At 36.6% G+C, this 23,928-nt stretch overlaps 1 protein-coding gene across 6 annotated transcripts in view; it reads left to right on the forward strand.

Annotated features, from left to right (window-relative positions):
* The window catches only part of FERMT2 (FERM domain containing kindlin 2), a 90,927-nt gene that overhangs the window by 50,610 nt on the left and 16,389 nt on the right, over positions 1–23,928 (forward strand). For 3 of the 6 annotated variants that reach the window (XM_082735147.1, XM_082735148.1, XM_082735150.1), the window contains exons 4-8: positions 11,935–12,069; positions 18,140–18,172; positions 18,508–18,733; positions 19,072–19,174; positions 20,618–20,725. In XM_082735147.1, coding sequence (XP_082591273.1) covers positions 11,935–12,069; positions 18,140–18,172; positions 18,508–18,733; positions 19,072–19,174; positions 20,618–20,725 — 605 coding nt within the window. The remainder of the gene's footprint in view (positions 1–11,934; positions 12,070–18,139; positions 18,173–18,507; positions 18,734–19,071; positions 19,175–20,617; positions 20,726–23,928) is intronic. The other 3 variants (XM_082735152.1, XM_082735149.1, XM_082735151.1) reach the window with 1 other exon arrangement.

Genomic DNA, 23,928 nt, shown 5'->3' on the forward strand with positions numbered 1-23,928 from the left:
TTTCCTTTATTTGGGTCCTTTCTCTCTCTCTCTCTCTTTTTTTTTTTTTTTTTTTTTTTGTGATGAGTCTTTCTAAGTGTTTATCAATTTTGTTTGTCTTTTCATAGAACTACCTCTTCATTTCTTTTATCTTTGTTCTGTTTTGGTTTTTTGGTCTCTATGTCAGTTATTTCTGCTCTTTTATTATTTTCCCCTTTGTATTTACCTTGGGCTTCATTCTTTTTCTAGTTCCTTTATGTATGAGATTAGCTTGTTCCTTTGACCTTTTTTGTTCCTTGATGTAGGCCTATATAATACTGTATATTTCCCTCTTAGAACCTTTTTTTTTTTTTTAAGATTTTATTTATTTGACAGAGAAAGACAGGGAACACAAGTAGGGGAGAACTGGTGAGGGGGAAGCGAGGAGAAGCTCCCTGATCAGCAGGGAGCCTGATGATACAACAACATGGGGCTTGATCCTAGGACACTGGAATCGTGACCTGAGTTGAAGGCAAGACGCCCAACAACTGAGCCACCCAGGTGGCCCAAGAACTGTTTTTGTTTTGTTTAATTTTTGCCCTTGATTTTTTTTAAAGATTTTTTATTTTATTTATTTATTTGACACAGAGAGATCACACAAGCAGGCAGAGAGGCAGACAGAGAGGGCGAGGAGGGGAAGCAGGCTAGGGAGCCTGATGCAGGGCTCGATCCCAGGACACTGGGATCATGACCTGAGCCCAGGTGCCCCTGTTTTGTTTTGTTTTGTTTTGTTTTGCTTTGTTTAAGGTTTTTTTTAAAAAAAAAGTTTCTAAGTAATCTCCACACCCAGTGTGGGTCTTGAACTTAGAACCCAAGATCAAGAGTCATGTGCTTTACCAACTGAGCCAGGCATTCCTTAGAACTGTTTCCACTTTATCTCCAAAGATCTCTTTGTTAATCTCTGGTTATTCTTTATAACATCCTATTCATCTGTCATAGATGTCATCATCTTTCTGAGAATTGTATTTAAGAAGGTTTTGTTTTTTGTTCTTCTGTTTCTTGTAGTATTGCTGGCTCCCCACGTCGTTTTTCTTTTTCATGTTAGAAACTCTGTGCGTTCATTCCATTGCTGCCATAGCAGATTTTACTATAAATTTAGCAGCTTAAAACAACACAAATTTGTTATGTCACTGTTCATGTAGTTTAAAAGTCTGGGCACAGTGTGGCTCAGATGGGTGTTCTAGTTAGTCTTAGAAAGCTGAAAGTAAGGTGTCAGCAAGACTGTATTCCTTCTGAAGGCTCTGAGAAAGAATTCTTCATGGTAGAATTTGATTGCATATGGCTGTAGGACCAGGGTTTCTCCTAGCTTGTCTACCAAAGGTCATTCTTAGTTTCTAGAGGCCTCCCAAATTCCTTCCTCCATCTTCAAAAACAACAGTAGCAAGTCTAGTCCTTCCTACTCTTCACATCTGTCTAACCTCTCCTGTCTCATCTTTCCTATACTGACCTCTCCTGTCTTCTGTTTGGCAGGCCTCATATGATTACATTGGACCCATGGAGAGAGTCAGGGGAGAGAGATCTCCCTTAAATCACATCATTAGTAGCTTTAATTCCATTTGCAAAGTCTCTTCACAGCAGTCCCTAGATTAGTGTATAATTGTATAATCAGGGACAGAAATTTTAAGGTGTTACCTCTGGAACTATAGCCCTGCCACAGAGTCCTTTCTCAAATGTCTGTCAGTCACTGTCTGTCTGTTCATATATTTAATAATGGGGCATTACAAATACCAATAAGAAGTCCTACATTAAATGATGTTAACTTGTCATCCTTCTCTGGGGTATTTAGACATTAAGTGAGCTTTATCAAATATCTGTATCTAAAAGATTGTTCCCTAGGCCTGTTCAGATTGTCCTCTAAGAGATCCTAAAGGGCATGTATCTAAGGGATGGGTTTAATCCAGTATGGGACAGGATTTGTTTTTGTTTTGTTTTGTTTTGTCAATTTTCAGTGCTTGGTCATGCTTGATGTTTGGCACTATGAGTCAGTGTGTTTCCCATTGGTATTTCCTTTTGCAAACACCTTGATTTTATTTTTTTCTTGTTAAGTCATTTACTACTCTCCCAATCTGGCTTCTGTCTCCCAAAATTTTTCTGCCTTTTTTTAATGTGATATTTTCTCCTATTTTTTTTTCTTTTCTTTATTTAGTATCATTCTGGGGAGGATTGAAAATAAATGCACAAGTTCAGTGTACATGTTTAATAAGAAATTCTCTAGACAGAATTTATTTATTTTTAAAAATATTTTATTTAGGGGTGCCTGGATGGCTCAGTGGGTTAAGCCTCTGCCTTCGGCTCAGGGTCCTGGGATTGAGCCCCGCATCGGGCTCTCTGCTCAGCGGAGAGCCTGCTTCCTCCTCTCTCTCTCTGCCTGCCTCTCTGCCTACTTTTGCTCTCTCTCTCTCTGTGTCAAATAAATAAATAAAATCTTTAAAAATATATATTTTATTTATTTGACAGAGAGGAAGTATAAAATTTAGTATGAATGAAAGACAGCACTGCATTTTGGTAAATCCATTTAAAAATAGTTGCCCAGGTGTACTTTAGTTAAGTATAAATTTTAATTATTTTTGCTCTTCACCAGGCCCACTTTTATATTTGATTCAGATTTCTAAATTCACCGTGTAATTCTTTCTTGATACAAAACACAGTAAGTAAATAAGTCCTAAATTCCTGTATGAATGAAATAATCAGTGTTTTTTGTGGAGGTGTAGGTTTACTTTACTTTTTGGTTGTAATAAAATGAAAACTTATCCACGGGCTTCATGTATAGTCAGTGGCTACCCTGTTCCAATGTAGAACTGCCTATCATTTGAGAAATAAGATGTCATTCTTCCCCTCGCCCCACGCCCCTTACCCTTTCCTTAAGCTACTAGTTATCAACAAGAAGTTGGAATCAGAATTACCTATGAAGCTTTTTTTTTTTTTTTTTTTGAGATATAATTGACATATTAGTTTCAGGTATATAAAATAATGATTTTATATATGTATACATTATGAAATGTTCACCACAGTAAATCTAGTTAACGTCCATCACTAGAGCTTTTATAAAAACAAGCTGCTGGAAGCCCTGAGTCAGTTAGAGTATATGGGGGTATGACTGAAGTATATATTTTTAGTAGTATTTTTAACTTCACAAGCAATTCTCTTGGACACTTATGGTTAAGAACTTTTTTATATGCTTATGACTGACCCACAAGCTAGTTACACATAGCAATATCCATTCTTGTAATAACATTAATAGCTGGTTTGTGAGCTGGACAGGAAATGACCGAGGAACAAAAATCTCAAAAGGATGAATCATGTAGTATAGTGATTCTCAAGCAGAAGGGACATGCCAGAAACATTTGGGATGGATTTTCAAATTAAACATGCTTTCTTTCCCCTCTCCCACTAAACCTGCCTATGATGAACTGTGATAGAAGCATGTCCTATATCTCAGGCGTGATTCATTATATGTCCTTTTATACTTGTTTAGATTTTTCACCCTGTACCAGTACATGCTATAGTTTGAACAGAGGAGAGATAGACTATTACCACCACCCTACCTGACACTTGATACTGAAGTAGTGATTATTCAGAAGCTTGGGATTTTGTAATGCCTTTTGGATCTCCCAACCTGGTAGTAATGGCATTTAAAGGCGAGGGTATACTGAGCATTGAAAGTTTAACTCATAAGTGATTAGGTCTCTTAGAATGTTAAATCTTGTTTATTTTTAAAGTACACTGGGAAAGGGGTGCCTGGGTAGCTGAGTGGTTAAGCCTCTGCTTTCGGCTCAGGTCATGATCTCAGGGTCCTGGGATCGACCCCGCATTGGGCTCTCTGTTCAGCAAGGAGCCTGCTTCCCCCCATCTCTCTGTCAAATAAATAAATAATTTCTTTAAAAAAAAAAAGTACACTGGGAAATAATGGCTCACTTCTACTAATTAAATATGGGTCAAAAAAATACACTTCGTTAATCTACATAAAGCAGTTAATCCTAATGAATTAAACTTCAAAAATTACATTTGAGGATAAGTTGATTAACTTCTTTTTACCTAGAATATACAAGAATGAAGAGAATCTTTGATTTAATTAGGGAACTTTAGTTAAAGAATAGGCTATACTATTTTTAACTTTAAAAAGAAATCAAGGGGTGCCTGGGTGTCTTAGTTGGTTAAGTGTCCAGCTATTGATTTTGGCTCAGGTCATGATCTCAGGGTTCTGGGATTGAGCCCTGCATCGGGCTCTGGGTTTACCCTGGAGTCTGCCTAGGATTTTCTCCTGGTCTCCCTCTGCTGCACCCCTCCCCCCGCTCATTTTCTCTCTCTCTCTCAGATAAATATATAAATCTTTTAAAAAATTTTTTTAAAAAAATCAGACATCCCTGGAAGCTTTTTAAGAAAGTGACAATTTAAGGAGCAAGAATTTTATTTCTAACGCGATTTCTGCTGCTTAGTACTTAAAATATACATACCTCAAATTTATTAATAATTAAAGAGCAGTTATATCACCTATCCTCTGTTAACATGTCTCTTCAGGACAGTTTTTCTGGTAATTCCATTTTTGCATTTCAGAAAAACATTCCCCAGAAAATAGCCTGTAGAATACGGGACAAAACAAAAAACTGACTTGTACCAGAGTGTTCATAGTAGTAAAATTCAAATAACCAACAGCAAAACAGAAAAAAAATACGGTTATTAAAAGGTTTTTTGGACTTATTTTTTAAACGTGGGCTGAGGTGTACATAAAATAGGTTTTTAAAAGAAGATTGTATTCAAGAGACAGATTCAAGAGAAAGAGAAAGAGCATGAGTAGGGGGAAAGGCAGAGGGGGAGGGAGAAGCAGACTGCTTGCTGAGTGGGGAGACAGGCACAGGGCTTCCATCCCAGGACCCTGGGATCACGACCTGAACCCAAGGGAGATGCTTAACAGACTAGCCACCCAGCTGCCCCTAAGATAATTTTTTTTTTTTTTTAAAGAAACTCAAGTGTGGTTTGCAGTGATTGCTACCATGCACTCTGCGTGAAAATTAACTTTGACTTGAAACCTAATAAGAAAAAAAAAAAAGAAGAAACCCAATAGAAAAATTAGTGAAGGAAATATGAATGTCTAAAAACTTTTGAGATGTACATCACTAGTAAATAAAGAAATGTAAATTAAAGAAAATAAACATACTGTTTTTCAAGTAAGTGAAGCTTTAAAAAACACATGTGCCCAACTTGTTCCACTTTTGTCTAAAAATTATTATGACCTTTGATCTAGTAATTCCACTCCAGTGAATTCTTGAAGAAATGAAATGTGGAAAATATGTGCATGGATGGATGTTTGTAAAATCATTATAATGGGTTCAGTATTAGAAGAATGTTAAATTATGCTACATTTACACAGAATTTTATTTATTTTTTAAAGATTTTATTTATTTATTTGACAGACAGAGATCACAAGTAGGCAGAGAGGCAGGCAGAGGTAGAGGGGGAAGCCGGCTCCCTGCTGAGCAGAGAGCCCGATGTAGGGCTCTATCCCAGAACCCTGAGACCATGACCTGAGCCAAAGGCAGAGGCTTAACCCAGTGAGCCACTGAGCCACTTAGTTGCCCCCCCAGTACATCTATTTGTACATCTATTAACATAATCCCTTATTTACATAGCCGTATTCCATTTTTCAAGAATGGGTTTTAAATGACTTAACTATTTATACTTTTGTAGATTCCAAATTTATACCATAATCACATATTTTTTTAATTAGAGAAAAACATTAATACCTAGTACTTAATGAAGTACTTATTACATGCCAGGCCTTGTTTAGAGAACAGTACCCATATTAATCATTTAATTCTCACAACAACCTCCTGAGGTACTATTATTCTCATTTTACGGATGAGAAAACTCAGACTTTGGCATGCAGAGTAGCTTGTCCAGACTCACAGTTACTAAGTAGTGGAGCTGTGTGATCTGAATTGCAGCTGGTTTGACTGTGTGCTTCGGCCTCAGAACGGGTCTCAGCAGCTCTACAGCAGTCTGCTCCGTCCTGCTTTCAGGTCCTCTACAAACAAAAAGCTTCCTGCGTTTGTAATACTAGATTGAATCTAGGGGAAACTGTGAGCTTCTGAAGACACAAACTGCTCCTTGTAAAACTTCCTCTGATCCAGTAATTTTCAGCCCTCAAACTTTAGTCAGACAACCATATTTATTTGTTCTGTCACTACAGAACACTACAGATTTGTCATTTTCTGGAATTTTTGAACAGATTTATATAGTGTATACGCTTTTCTTTTTCTATTTTATTTTTTTAATATGCTTTTCTAATTCCACTTAACGCAATGATTTTGTGATAAATTCACGTTATTGTATGTATCAGTTTCTATTTACTGATGACTTGTGTTCCATCATGGTTAGTATTCCACTGATATGAAAATACCACATTTGGTTTATCAGTTTGGGTTATTTCTAGTTTTGGCTTCTGTGAGTAACGCTCTTTACTTAGGTGCTGTTCATTTTCTTGAGTAAATTAAGTAGAAGTACAATGGTGAAGTTGTATGTTTAACTTTATAAGAAACTGCCAAACTTTTCAAAAACTGTCTCATTTCCCATTTCCACTGGCTGGGTATGAGAGTTCCATTTCCTCCTCCACGTCCTCACCAACATCAGCTGTTATCAGTCCTACTGATGTTGGCTACTCTGAGTACGTAATACTTTCTCATAGTTTTAACTTGCATTTCCCTGATGCTTAACCCACTAAGCCAGGCGTCCCTGTTAATTTGTTTTTTAATAAAGGATAGTTTTTTTGTGAAATGTGTTTTATGTAAAAAATCTTTGTCTACTTATACTTTCTTTTAGGTCTATGATCCATTTAGAATTATTTTTTGTATATTATGTTACATAAGGGCTAATGTGTTTTTAAAAAATCTATGAATCTCTCATTTAGCACCATTTATTGGTAAGATTTTCCTTTCCTCTTGAATTGCCATGGCACCTTTGTCCAGAATAATTGACCACCTATATTTGGGTCTCCTTCTAGGTCCTCTGCCATATATATATGTCTTACCATTTAGTTAATAATTGCACTTTTTTCTTAAGATTTTATTTATTTATTTGTCAGACAGAGATCACAAGTAGGGAGGCAGACAGAGAGAGAGAGAGAGGGGAACCAGGCTCCTTGCTGAGCAGAGAGCCCGAGGTGGGGCTCGATCCCAGGACCCTGAGATCATGACCTGAGCCACTCAGGCACCCCTAATTGCACTGTCTCGATTGCTATAGCTATATATGTGATGTCAAGTAGTCTAAGTCCTCCAACTTCAGCCGTCTTTTAAAAAATTGCTTGGACTATTCTAGGTTTGTTTTCATTCCACATGAATTTTACAATCAGCTTGTCATTTTGTATAAAAGAGCAAGCTGGAATTTTAACTTGGATTCTATTGAATCTTTAGCTCAATTTAGGGAAAACTGACTTCTTAACAATTATTGCAATTCATGGACATGGTATGTAATTTAAATATGTTATATAGCTATTCATATAGGTCATTGTTCATTCTTTTTGTTACTTTTACTTAACATTTTTGCCTCTTATCAGATTCTCCATATGTAAATGATTAAGATAAACACAGAAACTTGTCATTTTATATAAAACAGAAGAGATTGAATCAATTAAAACTTGGAGATTTGATCATGTTATGAAAGTACTTACATTTACTTCATGTATCATGTGTAACTTACAACATACAGGTTGAATGAGGGATACCGAATAGTCTAAAGCTTTTTTTAAAAAATTGAGGTATAAATGACATATAATAGTATAAAGTGTATAGCATAGTGAATCAATACTTAATAAACATTGCAAAATGACCACCATATTCATTCTGCTTACTGTCTGTCACCATACAGAATTAATACAGTATTATTGACTATATTCCCCATGGCTGCATATCACATCCCTGTGGCTTATCTATTTTGTAACTGGGAACTTTTACTTAAAAAAAATTTTTTTGTAAGGTTTTTGTCAGACACAGAGAACGTGTGCATGCGCACAAGTAGGGGGAGCCACAGGCAGAGGGAAAAGCAAGGAAGCCCTGTGTGGAACTCCATCCCAGGTCCCTGGAATCATGACCTGAGCCAAAGGCAGAGCCACCCAGGCATGCGGAACTTGTACTTCTTCTTCTTCTTCTTTTCTTTTTTTAAACATTTGCTGGTTTCTTTTTTTTTTTAACAGATTTTTTTTGGGGGGGGACAGACAGAGATTACAAGTAGGCAGAGAGGCAGGCAGAGAGAGGAGGAAGCAGGCTCCCCACTGAGCAGAGAGCCCAATGTGGGGCTTGATCCCAGGATCCTGGGATCCTGACCTGAGCCAAAGGCAGAGGCTTTAACTCACTGAGCCACCCAGGTGCCCCGGAACTTGTACTTCTTGATCCCCCTCTAACCATTGCACCTGCCTCCTCACAACTCCCTTCTCTGCTTGCGAACACCAGTTTGTTCTGTGTATCTATGCCTCGTGTTTTTGTTTTTGTTTTTGTTTTTTTTAAACATTCCACAAATAAAATTGTGGTACTTGTCTTTCTCTGACTCATTTCACTTAGCATTATATTCTCTGGGTCCATCCATGTTGCTGCGGATGGCAAGAATTCATTCTTTTTTTGTGGCTGAATAGTGTGTGTGTGTGTGTGTGTGTGTACACTACATCTTTTTTTTTTTAAAGATTTTATTTATTTATTGGACAGAGAAATCACAAGCAGGCAGAGAGGCAGGCAGAGAGAGGAAGCAGGCTCCCTGCTGAGCAGAGAGCCCGATGCGGGTCGATCCCAGCACCCTGGGATCATGACCTGAGCCGAAGGCCGAGGCTTAACCCACTGAGTCACCCAGGTGCACACTCCATCTTCTTTATCCATTCATCTATCAGGGCACCCTGAGGTTGCTTCCGTATCTTGGCTATTGCAAATAATGCTTCAACAAACATATGCCTTTTTGGATTAGTGTTTTTGTTACCTTTGGATAGATGTCCAGTAATGGAACTGTTAGATCATAATCTTAGTTCTAGTTTTAAGTTTTTGAGCGATCTCCATACTGTTTTCCATAGTGGATGCACCAGTTTACATTGCTAAACAGTGCACAAAATTTCCCTTTTCTGGGGAGCCTGGGTGGCTCAGTTGTTAAGTGTCTACCTTCAGCTCAGGTCGTGATCCCAGGGTTCTGGGATCAAGCCCTACATCGGGCTCCCTGCTCAGCGGAAAGCCTGCTTCTCCTTCTTCCTTTGCCTTCTGCTCTGCCTAATTGTGCACTTGCTTGCTCACGCTCTCTCTCTCTCTCTCTCTCTCTGAGGTTATTTAAACCTTTAAATAAAGGTTTATTTGTCAGACAGAGAACTGGTGTTCGCAAGTGGGAACCTTTATTTAAAGGTTTAAATAAAACCTTAAAAAAAAAAAGATATCCCTTTTCTCCATATTCTAACACTATTTTTTTTATAATAGTCATTCTGACAGGTATAAGATGATAATTTCATTGTGGTTTTGATTTGCATTTCCCCGGTGATTAGTGATTTGGAACCGTCTTCATGTGTTTGTTGGCCTTCTTTGTGTCTTCTTTGGGAAAATGTCTTCAGATCCTCTAATTGGATTGTTTACTTTCCTGTTACTGAGTTCTATGAATTGTTTACTTATTTTGGATATTAACCTGTTACTGGTTATATGATTTGCACATACCTTCTATTCAGTGGGTTGCCTTTTGATTCTGTTGGTTTTCTTTGCTGTGTAGAAGCTTTTTAGTTTGATGTGGTCTTATTTGTTTATTTTGTTTCCCTTGTCATTGGAGTCAGATCCAAAAAAAATTTTTTTTGTATAAAACTGATGTCAAAGAACTTACCACATGTTTTCTTCTAGGAGTTTTATGCTTTCAGGTCTTAGATTCAAGTCTTTAATTCATTTTGAGTCAGTTTGTATATGGTCCAGATTCATTCTTTTGAATACATCTCTCCAGTTTTCTCAGCATCATTTACTGAGTAGACCATCCTTTTCCCATTGTATATTTTTAGCTCCTTTGTCATAAATTGACCACATAGGTATATGTGAACTCTCAGGCTCTTTATTCTCTTCCATTGATTTGTATGTGTTTTTTTGCAAATACTGTACAGTTTTGATTACTACAGCTTTGTAGTTTAGTTTAAAATCAAGCGGTGTATACCTTCAACTTTGTTCTTTATCAGGATTGTTTTGGCTGGTCAGGGTCTTCTTTGGTTCCATACAAATTTTAGAATTATTTGTTCTAGTTCTGTGAAAAATGTCATTAGAATTATTAGAATTTCTTCTTTTTTTAAAAAAGATTATTTATTTATTTATTTGACAGAGAGAGATCACAAGTAGGCAGAGAGGCAGGCAGAGAGAGAGGAGGAAGCAGGCTCCCTGCTGAGCAGAGAGCCCGATGCGGGACTCAATCCCAGGACCCTGAGATCATGACCTGAGCCGAAGGCAGCAGCTTAACCCACTGAGCCACCCCGGTGCCCGAATTATTAGAATTTCAATAGGGATTGCATTAAATTTGTAGATTGCTTTGGGTAATATGGTCATTTTATTAATATTGGTTCTTTCAAACCGGAAACACAGAATATCTTTCATTTATTTCTGTCTTTTTTTTTTTTCCATCAACTCCATATAGTGTTCAGTGTACAGTACAGGTCTTTTACTTCCTCGGTTAAATTTATTCTTAGAAGGGTGCCTTGGTAGCTCAGTAGAACATCTGACTCTTGGTTTTGGCTTAGGTCATGATCTCAGGGTCTTGAGATCCAGCCCCACAATGGGCTCTGTGCTCATCGCAGAGTCTGCTTGTCCTTCTTCCTCCCCCCTCTGCCCTTCCCCATGCTCATGCTCCCACACATGCATACGCGCGCGCTCTCTCTCGCTCTCTCTCTCTTATAAATAAATAAGTCTTTTTAAAACAGTTTAAAAAAAACAGGGGCCCTTGGGTGGCTCAGTCGTTAAGCATCTACCTTTGGCTCAGGTCATGATTCTGGGGTCCTGGGATCGAGCCCTGCATCAGGCTCCCTGCTTGGTGGAGAGCCTGCTTCTCCCTTTCCCACTCCCCCTGCTTCTGTTCCCTCTTTGGCCGTCTCTCCCTGTCAAATAAATTTGAAAAATCTTAAATAAAAAAGTTTAAAAAAATGTATTCCTGGGTATTTTACTTTTTTGATGTAGTTGTAAATGGGGTTGGTTTCCTCAACTTCTGTTTTGCATAGTTTATTATGTATAAAAATATAACAGGTGGGTTTTTTTTTTTTAAGATTTTATTTTTTTGAGAGAGAGCTAGAGAGAACATGAGTGGGGGATAGGGATATCATGACCTGAGCCGAAGGCAGATGCTTAACTGACTGAGCCACCCACATGCCCCAAAAAGAACACAACAGGTTTTGTATAGTGATTTGTTTTTACCTTCCAACTTCACTGAGTTTTACTGGTTTATTAGTTCCAGTGGTTTTTGAAGGGAGTAGTTAAGTAGTTAAGTTTCTATATATCATATCATGTCATCATGTCATCTGCAAATAGTGTTGCAAGGGGCAATACTTCTTCCTTTCTAATTGGTATGTTTTTATTTCTTTTTCTTGCTTAGTTGCTGTGGCTAAGATATAAATCTTAACTTTTTTATGGTTTTAGTTAAACAAATATATAAATGAGTTCTAAAATTTTCTCTCTGTACCCTAGCAGATTGTTCTCTCTCTACTTCAAGGCTACTACATTCATTAGATGGTATTGAATACTTCGGGAGATTATTTGTAGAAGTGCCATACTTCATTCTTTTGCATGGCATTAACGTCTGGCAAAACAAACACATACACATACATATATAGAAGAAAACTATGAATTCTTGCATTGGAATGGATTAATAGATGAATTTTCCAGATGTTAAGTGCTTAAATTTTCCATTATGCTACTAAAATAATCTTTCTTCTTATTTTAACAGATATCAGACACCCTGAAGAACTTTCTCTCTTGAAAAAACCCAGAGATCCAACTAAGAAAAAAAAGAAAAAGCTAGATGACCAGTCTGAAGATGAGGCCCTTGAATTAGAGGGGCCTCTTATCACTCCTGGATCAGGTAAGACTTTGCAGAGGCATAGTGTCCTAACCGTGGATGTGTCTCTGTGTTTGTGTTTTTTTGACAAATGGTATACATAGGTCCAGAGAGTGATTAACTTTAAAAAACTCTCTTTCAGCACTTTTTCCCCTCAGTCATCATGAAATCACCACTATGGTCTGTCATGTACAAAGCATTGTGTCAGGTGTTAATAGCTGCATCAATAAAAAAGGAAGGCTGGTTCTCTGCTCAGGAAGAGTCAGAAAGGGGCAATCAATACTTTAACTGGGCTCAGTTTTTTGCATTGCAAAAATTGGACAGTTTTCTTAGTATTTAGTTCCTTTTTTCTGTATTCTGTGAAAACCACAATTACTTCTGTGGGTTACTTAAAATCTCTGCTTTGTGTATACTGGTCCCTTTTCACCTTTTTCCTTCAAGGTTTTGCCCCTTAAAGAAGCTTCCTCACATTTCCTTCCAATACCTCCCCAACCTGAATTAGGTATCCTTCTATCTTAAGTCACCAGACTTATCTGTGTTACATTATATTGCATGTTCTTACCTAATAAATTGTGAGGTCCTGGCGTGATGAAACTGTCTCTTACATTTTTGTTAACCAAAACCTGACTTAGCATGTGGCATCCAGCAGGAGCATAGGCAGTGTCTTTTGGGTAGCTAGATGATTAATTAGATGACATGGTTATTTTGTCCTGGGCATACACAGGGACTGGATGTTACAGTTTCCATGTGTCTCAGCCACACATTTATAAATCCATTTCTTAGGAAATAGGTTCCTCAGTCAGTAAGTAAACTAATTTAACTAATTCAGTTTGTTCTTGGTTTTTTACATTCTGGGGTAATGATGATAATGGAAACCGTTTGGTGCTTACTGTATACCCATTTTACACATTGTACTCATGGAAATTCACTTTAGCATATTTTACTTGTGGAAATCACTTAATTCTCACTACAGCCCATTGAAGATTATGTTATTATACTCCTTTTAAGGTTGAAATGGCACAGTAAGGTTAGGAACATCTAACGGCTCATACCTTGTAACTTTTATAGCCTTACTCATGTACTGATTGGACTTGGGAAATACCAAAAAATAAGACAATCCTAGCTCATAAGAAGTTTTTAGGCTAATTGAAAAACAGTTATTTTATTTATAAATAAGTATGTTTATACTATATACATGCTAAATGAAAATTATAGAAAGTAATGTTACAGGAATTCGGAAGACAAAACAATTCCAAACAGGGTATATTTATTTTATAGTTTGGGGAGTTGAGTTTGTGAATTAAGCATTCAAAAAGTTCCAATGTTTTAGCAATAAACTCATCTTCTGATAAGTTAGATACTTTCCCTGTACTGGCATTTTGTTTTTAATTTTGTGGTCTTTTTTACTGTATGAAAATTTTATGTTTTTATGTAGTCAAATCCATTATTTATAGTTTTGGGCCTTCATCCTTGGTTAAGAAAATCTTCACAAATATTAGTAAAATTATTCTATATTTCCTTTTTACACTTTTCTATAATTATTTCATATTTACATACTTTAACTCATCTGTAATATTAACATTTATTATTTTTAATTCACCTGAAATTTGTTTATTAAGTATGGTATGAGGTGATATTTTGGTGGGAAATTTTCTGAAATGTATTAAATATTTGAGCACTCTTTTATTTTTTATTTATTTATTTTTAAAAAAGAGTTTATTTATTTATTTTACAGACAGAGATCACAAGTAGGCCGAGAGGCAGGCAGAGAGAGAGAGGAAGGGAAGCAGGCTCCCTGCTGAGCAGAGAGCCCAATGCGGGGCTCGATCCCAGGACCCTGGGATCATGACCTGAGCCGAAGGTAGAAGCTTTAGCCCTCTGAGCCACCCAGGCGCCCCTTGAGCGCTCTTTTAAAAAAAGAATGTATGAGACTATAGTATCCAGGTTATCAGGCAGATTGTAAAGTTATATGAGGTTTTTAATATTTGTAGTAGGTGGTTCAAGACTGTAGTACTTGTTGAATTCTCTTTCTCCTCCTTAACAGTTTTTGTTATTGTTCTGTATAGTTGAGCGAGCTCCTGTATGTTACTTCATGGTACCTACTTTCTTCTTTAAATATGTTGTAAATTTGGCAACCAGGAATACAAAGTAGTTGGGATTGTCACTGAACTGAGACTTGGAAGGAATGTAAAATGTACACACCCTCCGTTCCAGCAGTGCTGCTGGAATTAGGAAATACATACAAACATACCTGGTGGAAGGCGTATTTGCAGCAGCAGTGAAGTCCACAAAATTCTAAACAAATGAATGCACACGAATCGGGAATGGCTTAATTAAGTTATGGTACCCAGAAGGTGGTGTGTGTAGTAGCTTCAGTCAGAATGGCTGATCTGTAGCTTGGCTCTGAAATGTAATAGCTTTTGGCACTGGACAACTTACTTAGACCCCTTGGTTTTCTTCTCTAAAATGAGAATAATAGGATTATTGGAAACACTAAGTTACTACTGTGGAGCACCTAACAAAATAAGAATAGAAACAATGAAGTGTAGAATATACAGAATAGAGGAAATTGAGAGGGCAGAGAAGTGATCGGGTAGCTGATTCTATTAAATGTTGTGTAATTTAGGGGAATATGTTTTAGAAACTTCATAAAGAAAATTGTCAGTTCTAACTGCATTTAATTCTGAGTAGTAATTATAGTCCATCATACTAGGAACAAAATTTAAATATTCTGATGTTCCTAGTAAAAGACTGGTTTGCTAGATCTTTGAAATACACAATGAGAAGATTTTGCCCAGAAGATAATGTTTTTCTGTCCCTCATTTACATATGTACTCTCTATAGCAGGATTATTCTTTGCCCACCTGAGCTGGAGTAATGTTTTCAGCCCTTTTAATTACTACAGGGTGCCCAAGTAACCCTTTCACAAAAATGCCTTTGTAATTTTAAAGTTCTAGCTTTTAAGGATATCACTGACTATCACAATACCCTTTAAAGCTAAGAAAGGAGAACTGACAGCTATTTATTTATTTATTTAACATATAATGTATTATAGTTTCAGGGGTACAGGTCTGTGATTCATCAATCTTAACACACTCCACAGTGCTCACCATAGCGCATACCCTCCCCAGTGTCCACCCCCCAGCCACCCCATCTCTCTCACCCACTCTCCACTCCAGCAACCCTCAGTTTGTCTTCTGAGATCAAGAGTCTCTTACAGTTTGTCTCCCTCTCTGGTTTCGCCCCATTTCATTTTTCCCTTCGCTTCCCCTATCTTGTTTCTCAAATCCCTCATATTAGTGAGATCGTATGATAGTTGTCTTTCTCTAATTGACTTATTTCACTTAGCAGAATACCCTCTAGTTCCATCCACGTCCTTGCAAATAGCAAAATTTCAATTTTTTGATGGCTGCATAATATTCCATTGTATATGTATACCATATCTTCTTTATCCATTCATCTGTTGATGGACATCTAGACTCTTTCCATAGTTTGGCTATTGTGGACACTGCTGCTATAAACATTGGGGTGCAGGTATCCCTTCAGATCACTACATTTGTATCTTTAGGGTAAATACCCAGTAGTGCAATTGCTGGATTGTTGTAGGGTAGCTCTCTTTTCAACTTTTTGAGGAACCTCCACACTGTTTTCCAGAGTGGCTACACCAGCTTGCATTTCCACAAACAATGCAGGAGGATTCCTCTTTCTCTGTTTCCTTGTCAACATATGTCATTTCTGACTTGTTAATTTCAGCCATTCTGACTGATGTGAGGTGGTATCTCATTGAGGCTTTGATATATATTTCCCTGATGCTGAGTGATAGCGAGCACTGTGTCTTTGACTATGTGGATGTCATCTTTGCAGAAAGGTCTGTTCATGTCTTCTGCCCATTTCTTGATTGGACTGTTTGTTCTTTGGGTATTGAATTTGATAAGTTCTCTATAGATTTTGGATAGTAGCCCTTTATCTGATATATCATTTGCTAATATCTTCTCCCATTCTGTCTTGTAGTTTTGTTTACTGTTCCCTTTGCTACGCAAAAGCTTTTTTGATGAAGTCCCTATAGTTCATTTTTGCCCTTGCTTCTCTTGATTTGGCATTGTTGCGAGGAAGAGATTGCTGCCTGTTTTCTTCTCAAGGATTTTGATGGATTTCTGTCTCACATTGAGGTCTTTCATCCATTTTGAGTCTATTTTTATGCATGGTGTAAAGAAATGGTCCAGTTTCATTCTTCTGCATGTTGGCTATCCAGTTTTCCAACACCATTTGTTGAAAAGACTTTTTTCCATTGGACATTCTTTTCCTGCTTTGTCAAAGATTAGTTGACCACAGAGTTTTGATGGTCCATTTCTGGGCTCTCTATTCTGTTCCATTGATCTATGTGTCTGTTTTTGTACCAGTACCATAATGTCTTGATGATTACAGCTTTGTAATAGAGCTTGCAGTCCGCAATTGTGATGCCACCAGCTTTGTTGTTCTTTTTCAACATTCTTCTGGTTATTCGGGGTCTTTTCTGGTTCTATATAAATTTAGGATTATTTGTTCCATTTCTGTGAAAAAAGTTGATGGTATTTTGATAGGGATTGCATTATTTTGATAGGGATTGCTCTAAGTAGCATAGAGATTTTCCACAGTATTTGTTCTTCCAGTCCATGAGCATGGAACATTTTCCCATTTCTTTGTGTCTTCCTCGATTTCTTTCATGAGTATTCTCTGAGTATAGATTCTTTGCATCTTTGGTTAGATTTATTCCTAGGTATCTTATGGTTTGGGGTGCAATTATAAATGGGATCAACTCCTTAATTTTCCTTTCTTTGAACTAACAGCTTTCTTTGTTGCTTATTTAACAACGTTAGATACTGCATATTGCTTTAGTTACTAACACTGGAAGATACATACTAAGAACATCAAATCAGATACCCTGTGGCTAGCAAGTTTTGTTTTTTTTTTACTTTGTGTTTTCTTCCTAGACTAGATCATGACAACTACAAAAATCTCTAGTACGATCACCACTTTCTCATAGGTTAATATTCTGTCATTGCATTGAGTGAGGTGGTGGGGAACGGGTTGTTAGAGTGAAAAGGAAATTCCTAAGCATATTCCTTAATTAGGTAAGGGAAACAGCCATTCTCTTCCCATCATCCGTTAACAGTGTGATGCCCATTTACTCATTTTCTTTTTAAAAATTATGACTGAAGGGGCGCCTGGTGGCTCAGTGGGTTAAGCCGCTGCCTTTGGCTCGGGTCATGATCTCAGGGTCCTGGGATCGAGTCCCACATCAGGCTCTTTGCTCAGCGGGGAGCCTGCTTCCCTTCCTCTCTCTCTGCCTGCCTCTCTGCCTACTTGTGATCTCTCTCTGTCAAATAAATAAATAAAATCTTTAAAAAAAAAAAAAGAAAAGAAAAAAATTATGACTGAAGACAAAATACAATTAACAGAGTTAGGACTTATAGGGGAGGCACTTTTACTTAACATTATTCTGAACTTCTAAGTCTTAATTTAAACCAATTTTTTGTAGCTTAAATGAGGGGGGATGTATTTTCAGTTGACTAAGTCAACAAGTGTTTATTTATGTGCCTCTATTATATGTCTAGCTCTGTTGAACACTGGGGAATTGGAAGAGAAGATATCCCTCCCTTCAGGGGCTTAATTATAAGATATATCTTTGTTAGCAAAATTTTATCTACCCATTTGCTTTAATACTTTATTTGTAAATCTGTTGGAACCAGTTTAGCTATTCACTGAGAAAACAATGTAAAATTGTTCTCAACTTATGTGCATTTATTCAGTTATATTGAGCTGTCTTAAAACGGTATGGATTTCAAAGGGTGATAAATGTGGATGTATCTTTCACTGGACATTTGACTAGAGCACAACTTTTTTCTTTTGAATTGAACAAAAAAAGCTTAGTTTATGGTTTCTAAGATTCTTTACTCAAGTTCACTTGAAATATTTACTTAAGTTTATGATGCACATTAGGAAAAGTCCTTTTTTTTTTCTTTTTCCATTTCCTTTTCCTTTTCATTCTTTTGTTTCTATCTTCTATTGTTACCTTTCCTTTACCTTCTGAATTCCTTTCTCTCCTTTCCTATAGGCACTGATGTTCTTTACATTGGCCCTCTGAAAGGTGAGCCTTGCCACAATTAAAACCAAAAACTTGGTCTGTCTGCTTCAGCTATATCCTTAACTTATCTTCTAATTCCCTTGAACTGATTCCCCCCCCCCCCCAGAATTTCTGCCAACTTATATTCTTTTGACCTTGTTATTATATGTTCTAATGTTATACAAATAGAGTTAAAGTTAATTTTACATGTTTTCAAGAGAGGTAAAATAATGTACTAAAGCTTTCCTTCCAGAATGAAGCTTTTGTTTCACAATTTGCTTTATATAGCATGTATTTTTGAAAACCAAGATTCTGTACTTTATTCAAACTTACTACCCATTTTTTATATTATTTATTAGGAAGTATATATTCAAGCCCAGGACTTTATAGTAAAACAATGACCCCCACTTACGATGCTCATGATGGAAGCCCCTTGTCACCAACTTCTGCTTGGTTCGGTGACAGTGCTTTGTCAGAAGGCAACCCTGGTATACTTGCTGTCAGTCAGCCAATCACATCACCGGAAATTTTGGCGAAAATGTTCAAGCCTCAGGCACTTCTTGACAAAGCGAAAATCAACCAGGGGTAAGTTTTAAAATAGAGATACATTGAGGGGTACCTGGGTGTGGTTCAGTTGGTTAAGTGTCTGAGTTTTGAGTTTGGCTTGGGTCAGGATCTCTTCAGTTGTGGGATCAAGCCCCTGGTTGGACACTGTGCTCAGTGCCGAGTCTGCTTGAGATGCTCTCCCCCTGGTCCTCTGCCCCTCCCCCTGCTTGTGTATGTGCTCTGTCTCTCAATAAATAAATAAATCTTAAAAAGATAAAATACAGATGCATTGAAGAATTTCTTTCCCCAACTAGAGGTCGAAATATTTTATTAATTTTTTTCTTGCATTGTTCCACTGCTCTTGTTAATTTGTCTAGGTGGCTTGATTCCTCAAGATCTCTTATGGAACAAGATGTGAAGGAAAATGAGGCCCTCCTTCTCCGATTCAAGTATTACAGCTTTTTTGATTTGAATCCAAAGGTACCGAGGGTTTAGAGGGATCTCTTCTTTTTTTCCTTTTTGTTTTGTTCATTTGGATGTTGTTATCTGGAGTTGGGATAAGGAATCATTTGTACATAGCAAGTCTGAATAATATTAAAACCCCAAGCTTTAGACAATGGCATCTGTATTTGAAATAAGTCTATTGTGTTAATAGGTTGAAAGCATAATTAAACCATGTTCTTTTGTGTTAAAATAATTGAATTTTTGGTTGATTTGTATTTTAAATGCACTAGCTTGGTACTATAGAATTGGTAAAGTTAGTTTTAGCAATTTCTTAAAACCTCTCTTTAGCTGTGTTTTTGGTAAAAGAAGAGTTCTATGAAATAGTACCTTTTCGATGACTTTCACATTTCTAATTATAAATCAGATGTGGCTTCAAAGAAAAATTCTTCTAAGTCTACGTTTCTTCATATTTAATAGGCAAACATTATGTCTTTATCAAATGACTGCATCATCTGTGCTTTTCTGAGAAGAGTTAAATTTGCTATGAAATAGAGTATATTCCCTAGAAAACACATGGCACAGAGATTTCGATCTTTTGCTTCCATATTTATCATCCTTGGGGGGTAAACCTCTTAACTGATTCTTACCCTTTTCATGTCTAGATTATAGTCTAGATTTTAATGTATATACTTAACATTTTTATTATGTACTTAGGTTATTCTTTTTGTAACAGTAAAATGTGTAATTTAGAACTACAGAAAATAATCTTAATACCTTTCAGGCCATATCATGTCTCATTTTAGTAAAACCAGTGCTGGTTTGGGAACATAGTTACATTTGCTGGGGAAGGGAGATGCTGTATGTTTTGTTAACAGTCTAAAATAGTATTGTTAAGACATTACTATTAATTTTTATTAATAACTAAATGGATAATTCAGTAACATATAAATAAATCTTTACCACAAGTACATATATATGTACTTCGTATTTCAGATTCTTAAAATAATTACTGTTTCCAGGGATCTAACTCTTGGTAGTATGTTTTTCCATGGGGGGGCAAGATGTTTCCTGAAATAATTAACTCTCTGATCATAACATTTTAGTGTGACAGGTTGCAATAAGAAACTGAAAAGCAGTCACTCTTTCCTTATTTTAAATGTCTTTCATGTTTCATTTTGTTACAAGTTCTGTAATATCTAATGATTATTTTCCTGTAAAATAACATACAGAATCTTATTTCTAATACTGAATAATAATAATTTAGTTTTAACTGTCATTTTTAATGGAAAATTAGATGTGGGTATATATACATATACCTAACCCTGTAGGTATCTTTATTATTGAGTATTTGATACTGAATAAAAATCCCAGAAAAAATGTATATTAGAACTTTCTCAGGCTTTGAAAATGAGTATTCAGTTTTCAAACCTTATGTTAAAGGTTATGTATTATAAAAGGATTGTGTCTCTTTTGCTGCAGTATGATGCAATCAGAATCAATCAGCTTTATGAACAGGCCAAATGGGCTATTCTCCTAGAAGAAATTGAGTGCACAGAAGAAGAAATGATGATGTTTGCAGCCTTGCAGGTAGTAAGAGTATTGGTAAATGGGACTTTTCAAGGGAAAGGGTAGGGGATTATTTCTAAATAGTAAAGTAGCACTGTAATTTCAGGAGCATTTTGATAGTGTTTACTTTTTTGCTTTTTAGAAATTGAATACATTTAGAAGACAAAAGACATGAATGTTTTTTTTAATCTGAGAGTTTAGTGGTATACTTGATAGTTATTTTTCTGTATCCTATTTTTAGTATATGTGCTGCCGAAGCGAGCACTATTTTTCTGTATCCTATAGCAGAAAAATATCCTCCCATCCCCAGATATGTATTAGCTTAAAACTACCCAGTTTTCCCTTTGAAATAAAGATCTTTATTGCAAATCAGATTTCTAAAATGAAGCTTTTAATTGCATAATTTCCTAAGTAGCTGTGGATGATAATATTTTTTAAATGGCTATAACAAAAATAATACATTTTAAAGGTTATAAAATTTTAAGTTTACTGAAACTAAACAGATTTTTAGAATAATCCTTAAGAAGTTGGTAGCTAATGTTTTCCTTACAGTAAACCAGTGTTATCCCAGAAGTGATTCTTGCATATCAGCTTTTCCAGAATAACAGTAGTGGTTATTAAAAGACTGTCATTTCATTATTGCTGTCCCCTTTAGTAAAATAACATAGGGTGGCTCCCACAAGTCTGCATTTTTAGAGACACTGTGATGCATGCAGCTGACCACTACAACAGTCATTCTTGTTTAGTGAGACTTTAGTGAATGTTCTCAGATTATGGTAGAATTCTGGTTTTGCCTAAAGTCCTAACAAAATTGGTGTTAAGTACAGAAAGCAGAGTTGCCAGTTATGAAAGGCTTTTACTGTTGGGGCTCCTGGGTGGCCCAGCCGGTTAAGGGGCTGCCTTTGGCTCAAATGAATAAATAAAATCTTTAAAAAAAAAAAAATTGTCCACTTCATTACTGCTGTCCCCTCTAGTAAAATAACATAGGTTTCTAGTCAAGAGCAGGCAATTAGTAAAGTTTTAGGAGAGTCAGCGCCCCTAACCCCCATCTTGTCCAAGGGTCAAATATACACATCATTGTATTTTTACAGAAATGGATTATTTTGTAGCTTTCCCCCACGCAGTGTATTGTAGGTATTCCATTTTAGGACAGTAGAAAACGCCTCAGAAACCATGTATTTTAATCTGTGGAAACTGAATGTCCCAAAACATAACTTTACCGAACCATTTTAGAATCTAGATTTAGTGAGAGAATTCTGAACTAATCCCCTGAGTTCTTAGAAGCCTTCCCAGAGACTGACCCGAAGGCTCTAGAAATCCATCTAGTACCATAAGGGGTGGCGGGTGGGGGAGTTTGAAAAGATGGCATGGAAAAGCCTGGTATTTTTATCTCTGGCATAACCTACACTGAATTATTTTCTCCTTGGGGCTTCTGTTTCCTTGTGTGACATAAATCTACAATAGTAAAAAGAAACAAATAATTAAAAGTAAGAAGGTATGGATAAAAAAATAGGTTAAGAACACTGTTTTTAAAGCAGTTACGTCTAAGTCTGTATTGTAACATTTCATAGATGTCCCATGCACCTCTGAAAGCAGAGCTGGATTTTAAGACCAGTCCCATTCATAGACAGGTTTTTCCTGGATAACTTCTAAGGACTTTGCATCACAATCACCTGAGTCACTTAATAAAAATGCAGACTGTGGGCTAGACCTCAGATGTACTGAATCAAAATCTCGGGGGATGAACCTAAGAATCTGTATTTTATTTTATTTTATTTTTAAAGATTTTATTTATTTATTTGAGAGAGAGACAGTGGGAGAGAACATGAGTGAGGAGAAGGTCAGAGAGAGAAGCAGACTCCCTGTGGAGCTGGGAGCCCTATGCGGGACTCGATCCCAGGACTCCGGGATCATGACCTGAGCCGAAGGCAGTTGTCCAACCAACTGAGCCACCCAGGCGTCCCAAGAATCTGTATTTTAAACAACTCTCTTCATGATTCTTTTCTTTTTTTAAAGATTTTATTTATTTACTTGACAAAGATCACAAGCAGGCAGAGAGGCAGGCTCTCTGGGACCCTGAGATCATGACCCAAGCCAAAAGCAGAGACTTTAACCCACTGAGCCACCTAGGCGTCCCTCTCTTCATGATTCTTAATGTTATTACTGTGACATGTGAGGCGACTAAGGGTCTCAGCCTACCTCATTCTCCATGATTTGTGAACATGGAAGTTTTTGTCACTTACTTTAACACAACTGAAGGTTTAGCTAGAGACTATTCATTACCAATTCACTAAGTCTTAAAGTATAGAGGAACGCTGACAGTTGGCCCCAGATTAGTTGATTCAGTGTTCCCCATGAATAGACTGTATTCAGTGAATGAATACTTCAGAAACTTGGAATGCTGTTTAATGCTTTGAAAGGTAACTGATTAAGTGATTTAAAAGTTCTGCTTACCTTTGTATGAAACCTCTGTAAGGTTTAGCATGAAAATCTAATTATTAGTATTTGTTCTAAGTGACTTTAAACTAAGTATATTTAAAATCATTATTCTATATGCAAAGATTTTTTCTATCTGCATGTAGGAGTGTTTATCATTACTCATCATGTATACATAGACATGTAAATATATAAGTGTATATATTCACATATAAATGTAATCAGTTTTATTCTTATGTAACTGAGAATATAAATATCTTCCTCTGGTTATGTTTTCAGCATTGAATTGAGGTGGGGATGGGGGGTGGTGGAGAGGGGAGCTTTAGCCTAACACTAAAAACTAATTTTCCTCTCCTGGGTAGTAGTAGTAATTAATATAAGGTAATCAGTGTTAATCCATTTTTACAAAAGACCTTATGCATATTCTGTTAATTCAGTCAGTATTCATTGCTTTTAGGACTTGCTTTAGACACAGGGAATGCTGTATGGGGCCAGGAAGGGACCAATAAAAAGAGTCTCTGCTTGTGTGGAGCTTGGTGGAGGACATGATAACTCTTTAAGTTCTAGGGCTTCCCAAACTAAATTCAGTTTTATACGTCCAAAGACCTACTTTTTTGTATAAATATTTATTAGGATATTTAGGACACTGATTTCAGATGCCATTTATTTTCCTATCATTTTAGTTCTTTCCTATCATTTCTAGTTCTTTCATCTTCTCAAGTTAGGTGATGGAAAGCATTCAGTATAGATGTAGGTAGTAATCTCATTTTATAGGTTTACTAAAGTTA

This window comes from Mustela nivalis, assembly GCF_964662115.1.
Source record: "Mustela nivalis genome assembly, chromosome: 6".
NCBI classification, from domain to species: domain Eukaryota; kingdom Metazoa; phylum Chordata; class Mammalia; order Carnivora; family Mustelidae; genus Mustela; species Mustela nivalis.